Here is an 8420-nt window from a genome sequence, read left to right as displayed (position 1 = left end):
GTTGCATCTAGATGGCAGCTTCCTAGCTTTTAAGGTCCCAGTCGCTACTCGCCAAAGTAGTAGGTGGAACAATGTTTTGTATAGTATGTTATACCAATTGAGTTTGATGTCCCAAGGGAATCATTTATGCGGCTCAATTATGTAGGGGACAGTGTTTTCAGCATCATTTATGTGACAACTGCAATAGCAGGTTTCATGTAGCTCTTGTGTGACCTTCAATGAAAGTTTGTAGCATAAAAGCAAAATATTATTTTATGTGAGATCTAGTTAGTAAGATCCAACTATACATTTTTTTCCAGTGGTCTAGCTAAAGCACCATTAACAGTTACAGTACATTTTGCAGAAATGAATGATTGCTGTCCTTCATCTTCCATAAATATAACTTTTAAAAATAGGCCTTTGATAGGAACTGAGCATTAGTCAAGATTGATGTTATGTAGTTTGGCAAGGACTTGAAGTACAGGAGTCCATGGTATGTCCTGGGGATGAATCCAGCAGGTTCTTGGGAACTCAAATGACCAAGTGCCTTATATATGGCTAGTTAGGGATTTTAAAAACTACACAATGCCCAAGATGGTGCTTTAACTCACAATGAAATATAATGTTTGACTCATCATTTCTCATAATAAGAATATCTTTATTCTTGTTCTCTCTGAAGTATTAGCACTGATATACTTTAAGCAAATCAAATATATGAAAAACCAGATTTATATGAATTGTACTTTAGAAATTAATAATTAATCTTACAAAATAATTCTTATATAATGACTCAAAATTCAATTTATCATTTAATACTTTGTTCCATGTTTCATGTCTTATGTAAAGTGAGAGAAGACATCAAAGTGGTTGGAAAACATCAATGAACATATCACAAATACACCTGAAGCAACTGATTTTTATTGAGTTTTTACTGTATTTCAGATAGCATTCAAGACATTTCACAGGATAATATCATGAAATGAGATGTAGTCCCACAAGTATTTTTTTCTCCTTTTTACGACATAAAATGTAGACTGCAGTGTCGGGGACTTGCAGCTCCTGTTCTGTTGTCCCCCAGGTTGATGGCCCAGGACCGGGATAGGGGGTGGAGTCTGTGAAGCCTCCAAGACCCCATGGATCAGAACTTGGAAACCAGCAAATTCTAATTTTACCACGCTCAATATTCAGTCTAGTGGGGGAAAACAAATTATAAACGAGGCAATAGCAATAATAACCTATAAAAAGGTCAAGTGGCAGGAACAACAGTTACATGTGAAGAAATGCTGCCTTTGCATTTTGATTTCTTGCCCTGCTCTTATCAAGCTGTTGTCGGTAGCTGCTTTAGAGTTGGTCCTGATTCACGGCAGCCCCATGCACAACAGAACGAAACAGCTGCCTGTCTTGTGCATCCCCGTGATGCGTTGTAGGTCAGACCATTGTGACCCAAAGGGTCAGAAGCAAATCACCGGGCCTTTCTTCGTCATGCATCTGAGTCTGAACTCTCTGCTGAAACTTATTCAGCATCATAGCAGCATGTAAGCCACCAATGACAGACGAATAGTGGCTGCACTGACTCCATTGGCTGGGAATCAAACCCAGGTCTCCTATGTGGAAGGCAAGAATTCCACCACTGAACTTCTAATACCCCCCTCCCTTATCCAATGTGGTATTATATTGGCAATAAATTTGTGGATTCTAGAGAAAACTAAGTATGGGACCAGATTAAGGGGATATGAGGGTAGAACAACTGCATTTTTCTTTTTTCTCTGAAAATGCTAAAATGAAAATATAAACATGCTGTTGGAAAGAAAAACTCAGAGGAAAATTTGAGAGAAAATAAAGGTGAATGTATTAGAAATGAGTGTGTGCCCCAAAAACACAGATTGGATTATGGTCCCAGAAAGGGATTCTGGAAATGTGAAGTGTTGAGAATAGCACGTCTGTTGGGCAATGACAACCTAAAGAACAAATGGAACCCAGGGACTGTTTCTAGTTGAATATTTATGTGATTAAATGGAATGTTAAGTAATTTTGTCCCTGGAAGTTTTATCATCTTTGGAAACTGAAGTGTCTTGGTTTAAATTTCTTTTCCTCTAGGCTGAATTAGACCCTCAAAGATTGCCAAGGCCAGAAGTGAAAGTCACTAGTCCACAAGAAAATGACAACAATGAAGAGAATGAACAGAACAAGGACGATGCTGTCATGGCATAGATGGATTTAGAAAGAGAATATATGGATTATAAGGAAAATGAAGGGTTACAATACTTGAACAATAAGCATATAGTTATTGTTAAACATAATGTGACAATAAGGTTGAATACTACCTACTGAATTTTTGAATTAGTGGCTGAATGGAAAGACTAGATAACTTTTAATAGCTACTCAAGGAGAGTGACTTATTTTTATTGTGTGTTTTAAAAGTCATTTAGAAAAATTTAGAGACTGAGGGGAATTTGCACTGGAAGACAGTGGACCTCTTGGCGTTGTAAAGGTTGAAAAAATAGGATTACTCGTAATGTATACTTTCTTGTAAATTTAGAAGCTAGATTATTAGATAGCAGCTTATTTTAAAGCTATCTAGGAAGGTATAGTATTTTAAAGTAACGGTATTAGGAAAACATGTAATATTGTTCTTAAAGTAATAAACTCTTGAATGAACAAATTGCAGTTTAGTTTCAGAGATAATTTGGTCATGGCAAGAGATTGAAATGTTTCCATTACTTGTTGACACTCTTTTCCTTCTTCCTCCTTAGCCAAAATCCACCTTAAACAACTGGAAAGACAGTACAAGGTATTCATTTTTGGAAGGAGAAAACCTTAATTCAGAGTGTTAGTGATTACGACTGTCATGTGCCTCCCTTAAAAGCTTTTGGGTTTTAATACTCAGGGCTTTAATGGCACACACTCAGGAAGGAATGATAAAAGAACACCAAATTAAATGATGTAACCTGTCTGGCTGGTTGGCAAATTCTGATATCCCATAGATTGTCACTGATCCACTCTACTTTTACCAATAATATTCTACTTTTACCAATAATATTCTTCTCTCTCAGGTTATTGTTAGAAAACAATTTGGGTGGCTCAAAAATTGAAATTTCCCCAGGCCCCCCTCCCCCGTGAAAAACAGAAGACGATGTAATAGGAAGAAAAAAGTAGGTTAAATGAATTTTTCGCTGCTCAATTTCACTTGCTTTCTGTTTTATTTTCATTAGGATTATTTTGCCCATTTCTTTTTTTGCCCCAAGGAATATCAGCAGATATTCCTTTTCCTGGCTGGTTGAAGTGAGACGAAACCTCCAAGTGATTCTTTTCCATAGAATTGTAAGTGATGTGAGAGATATTGTTGAAAAAAAGTTTAAAAATTGTAATGAAACCAGTTCCTAGCCACATATTTTGTTGGCTGATTAAAAAATATAATCACGTTAGTTTTTTGAATTCTTAGGTGATGATGCTATTCTTTGTTAAATATAGAAATAATTTATTTTTCTCATATTCGAGAATTTTTGTGTTAGTATAAAGAAGCTGTACATTGGAAATTTTAACTTCTAATGCTTTGATAAGAATCATTATAAATCATAAGTTTAAAAACTTTTTCCTCTTCAGGTTTTATAACCCCATAGACTCAGAGTAGTTGGCAGCTACATAAAGCACTTACTAATGCTATAGAAAACAGATGTATTTTTCTCAGAAGCTATTTTAATATTTTCCACAAATAGAAAGTATAAGTGGAGATAATAATGTTACAGTATTGGAAAGAGATAATTATATAGAATATATTAATCTGGCAGGATTAATTATAAATGGGGATACTATATTTCTAGTATAAGATATAGATTGTGTTTTCTACTGTAGTAGGTGTACTTGTTTAAATGGAACAATATAAAGCACTTGTGGATTACAGGCAATCATCTTTTATTGCTAGAGAAATAGGGCAACTAATCTATCAATGTTAAATTCCAACACCATCACTGAGTTTGAGGTTACTAATTTTAATAGTATATAAAAATGAGAGATTACATATAAGAATTTATATTTATCAAGATAATTCTTTTTTCCTTCTCTAATATAAAGTTTTTCATCTCTTTCTTTAATAAAGATATTCTTTCTTATTTTTTCCTCCTATTCCTTTCTCATTTTACTGTGGAGCTTAAGTTTTAGGGAATTCTTTTGGAGTCATTTCTATGATGCACACTTTAAATATTTTTGATGAAATACAATGTTTAGTCTCTAACATTTAATCACACATCAAGAAGGTGATAGGCCACAATAACTATAGCACAAAGTTGAAAAAATGGGGGCACATTCTTCTATCGTATGTACGTGTTTTCCCACTTGTCAACAAGATATAATTGTGACCTACCTCGAGGGGATAGATAACACACTTTAAAACATTTTGCACATATATTACTAACAAAAAAAAAAAAATAAGTTCAGACATCTACCCAAGAGGAAGTGATTCACAAGAATTAACACTTAGAGATGACTTTAACATGACTGATGAAAGTTAATTCACCTCCCGAATGTGGAAGTTTTCTCCTGGGAATTGTGTCCTCCGTGACAGATATAACATGAGACTTTCTGACAGATTTGGGGGCCATTAATGTGAGTGGGCCAGAAGAGATCTTGATAAGGCTTCGTGCATTGCTTTATAGAGAGGTGCTATAAACAGCTTCTATGTAATGACCAATAAAATGCTTTAAACTATTAGCTCTTTGTGATGCTGTATACATATATTTCATAGTTATAATTTTATGTAACTATTTTCTTAAGCTTAATTGGATTATAAGGCATTTATAAACAAATGGTTTGTTAATAGCATTGAACATTTAGGAGTTTTACAGAGCAAATACAGAAGGTTTTGACTGAAGTCACTTTCATGCTAGACATGTCTCCTAGCTTAGCTTCCTTTAAAGCCACTAGCCGTCAAGTCAACTCCAACTCATAGTGACCCCTCCTTGGGTTTCCAAGATGGTATTTCTATGGTTGTAGATTGCCTAACCTTCCTTCCGAGGAGTGGCTGGTGGGTTTGAACTGCCAGCCTTCTGGTTAGCAGTCAAGTGCCTTAGGCACTACGCCATCAAAGCTCCCTTTTTGTTTTTAGTGAGTGCCTACGGACTTTAAGTAATAAATTATTATAATATTTCCACAAAGGGTCTTTTTCACTCATTATTTTTCTCTATAGCCATTGAGGACTTTTTAATTATTAGATTTTTTTTCTTATATTTTTGGGGCAGTGTTAGAATGCTAGACTCATGAGAAGCATATGATACTATCATGTCTCTCGTTTCATGCTAGAAGTTTTAGTTTCTGCCATGATTGTTTAAAAAAAGAACCATCTCATAAAAATGTGGTGTGGAGTCAGTCAGATATTTCTATAATAGAAACATAGAATAGAATATGAACCCATAGTGGGATTATTGAGATTTATGCTTCCAGTTTATAGCCCATAAACCAACATCCTCAAAATTTATATGGAAGTGAACTACCAAATACACAAAGGTATTAGGTGATATAGATTCACTTACCTGTGTTTAAAATTGGGGTCATAGAACAACAGGAAGGCTCCTTTATGTTGTTAACAGACTCCCTAAATAAGTAGGTTTATTCTTTCTTCCTTTTTTTTTTTTTTGCAAAAGCAAAGTGAAAAAAAAAAAAGATTAAATGTTAAATAGAAAGCACCTCTGAAAATGTTGCCAATATTAATAGAAATATTATGCACTCACACACTTTAAAACATTAAAAAGGCCTCATCAGGCACAGCATTATTGATAGAATAAGGCTCTTGGGGGAAGGTGAGAGATACCGCGTATACAAACCTGAGGAGAGGAAATGTTAAGAAACTATGTATATGGTGCTTTAAAACTTGATTCCCTAAGACTTTAACAGAGACTTAAAATGCTTTTCAAAACAAGAAGGCTACTAGCATTTTAATGAAGAATTTATTCTAGGAATCGATGTTAAAACAGTTTGTTTTTTTTTAATGTGAGAAGTTATAAGATATATATTTTTTCCTGAAATAAATAGTTCAATTTTTGTCATCACCCTTAAATTCAATATACTTTAGGTACAGGGTATTTCACACCAACATAGGCTCTGTCAAAAGGCGTTTATTATGTTTTCGAATGTGTATGTATGACTTACATGAATGTATCAAGGACTCCTTTTGGTACCAAATAACCAGATGCATTAAAAATAGAATAAAAGGCTCACTTATTAATCTGGTAGTTTAATGTTCAAGTTCAGCGCAGAAGCTCTTTAGCATCTTTGTGTGAATGTAATGTCCTCCTGGAATGAAACATTTCGTGTTTTTCTTCTTTTTTTAAGTAAGTCTGTTTTTCAGAGGCAATGAGTACATACAGTTCTTTGTTATTAAATATCATTTTTATAATATCATATGATTTTTGCCTTTGTTCAAATGTTCTGGTGTGTAGATGGGCCTGAATTTTGTTCTTATCACGTGAAATTTGTATATTTCCTACCAGGATGTCAGAGTGAGTCACATGGAAAATGAAAGAGTGTTCCCATGTTTGATGGAAAAAAAATTGTGTTTTGAAGAGGCATAACTCTCTGTAGATTAGGAAAATTAAAAAGTATCTGGATAACCATAAAGCATTTATATAATCAGAGGTAAATAGTATAACTGCATTGACTTACGCCAACAATGACTTCGCTTGAGTCTGTGAGTGGAACCAAATAAATTCCACCATGTAGTTCTATCAGCTGGTTCATCAGCTTGAACCATGTAGCTTAATTAAGTGTTTAAATTATTGCCACATATATAGTGATATGGAAAGGCACAATTACTGTAGTGAATTATAGAAGTTTGGAGAAAGCCTATATATTTTTCTGCTCAATGTTTTTCCTGTGCCTTAAATCTTTAATACATACAGTGATAACGTGCAGTTATTGATGTAACTAAAGAATAAGTTGAACTTATCATTTTTATATGGTTTATTGTGTTTAGAACTTACCTCTGTAAGACAAATGATTTCTTCTGGTCAAATTATGAGCGTTTTGGTTTTTACTTCTGTATCAGTGCTCATTCCACATTGCAAAAGTTTACTGTATCTTTTTAGTACATTGATCTATGTTTTATATAATTAAAATATGTTTGGAAGATTTATTATTTGTTGCTAATATGTCATGTATTTTTATTCTTTACATAACAATTTTCAAAAACACAATAGCAACTTTTTTATTTAAACCATGTGGAAATTCAGCACATTAAAAGTTACATCTGTTTCTATTTGACATGGATATTAAACTTCAAATGTAATTTTTTTATAGCTTCATTTGCATGTTGTTTAGTTGATGAAAATTTTGTGTCTATTTCCAATAAATCATTGTTTTTTTGTTTCATGATGTGTTATTACAGAAACACAGGTTCAGAATTTTTGCTATGACAAATAATGTTGTTAGGTGCTGTTGAGTGGCTCCAACTCATAGTGACCCTCTGTATAACAGAATGGAACACTACCCAGTCATGCACCATCCTCACAATCCTTGCTGTATCTAAGCCCATCGTTGCAGCCACTGTGTCAATCCATTTCTTTGAGGATCTTCCCCTTTTTCGCTGACCCTCCACTTTACCAAGAATGATAGCCTTCTCCAGGGAATTGTCCCTTTTAACAACATGACCAAAGTCATTGAGACAAATGATAGTACCTTTAAAAACAGAGATGAGGTTACACACATAGTACACATTTTGTGTACATATAGGCATATTAAGAGGGGTTGACTAAAACTCTGCCTCACTTTGTGGGATATTCACTGCTTTCATTCTGTTGAATTGAAATTGTTTTGTCTTTCCCTCCATGGTTGAGAAACATGCTAAGCAAAAGCATTTTGTCTTCTTGCTACTGAATAATAAAATAAACGTGATTTTGGTACCATGATTATTAAGGAGAGTACATTAATGTACCTTGAGCACGTGAGCAATATATTTTTGTTATTCCGTAAAGATAAAAAAGCAAACCTCCACAACAGAAAGGGCATCTAGATTGTCAGAGTCCGATCTCTTCAGAAGACATAGTTAATTGGCATTAGACACTTTCCATAACCAACAGTGACTGTAATTTGTACAATGTTTTGTGAAATTGCTAGAATACATTTATTATGAAATACTTACATATGAAAATAAACATACAGCTTTCCTGCAGGTTTCTAAGTGATTTTCCCTCCCCTTAATGGGACTTTAATCTACTACATCATTGCACAGGTCTCTCAAAAGCCCTCACAGTCAAACTCAATTTCCCATCAAAAAGACAAATGGTATAGCAACATCCTACATTTCTCCCCCATGGATTTAACAAATTCATTGGGTTCATAACAGTAAAAATGATTTAAAAAATGCAAAAATAACAAAAGCTCTACATTAAGTCAAAACGAGGTAAAGCAACTCCACTTAGTTTCACTAAATTAGCTCTTTTTAGAAATAGGTA

At 34.0% G+C, this 8420-nt stretch overlaps 1 protein-coding gene across 1 annotated transcript in view; it reads left to right on the top strand.

Annotated features, from left to right (window-relative positions):
- DCDC2 (doublecortin domain containing 2) overlaps positions 1 to 2190 on the top strand; it is a 337396-nt gene extending 335206 nt beyond the window's left edge. Inside the window, exon 10 of the mRNA XM_007949808.1 lies at positions 2077 to 2190. Within this exon, the coding sequence (XP_007947999.1) occupies positions 2077 to 2190 (114 nt within the window). The remainder of the gene's footprint in view (positions 1 to 2076) is intronic.
- The last annotated feature ends 6230 nt before the right edge of the window (positions 2191 to 8420 follow it).

The sequence above is a fragment of the Orycteropus afer genome, unplaced genomic scaffold (genome assembly GCF_000298275.1).
Source record: "Orycteropus afer afer isolate SDZICR_OR568_19922 unplaced genomic scaffold, OryAfe1.0 scaffold00255, whole genome shotgun sequence".
Lineage (NCBI taxonomy): Eukaryota > Metazoa > Chordata > Mammalia > Tubulidentata > Orycteropodidae > Orycteropus > Orycteropus afer.
This window is presented reverse-complemented; position numbering and strand designations above follow the sequence as displayed.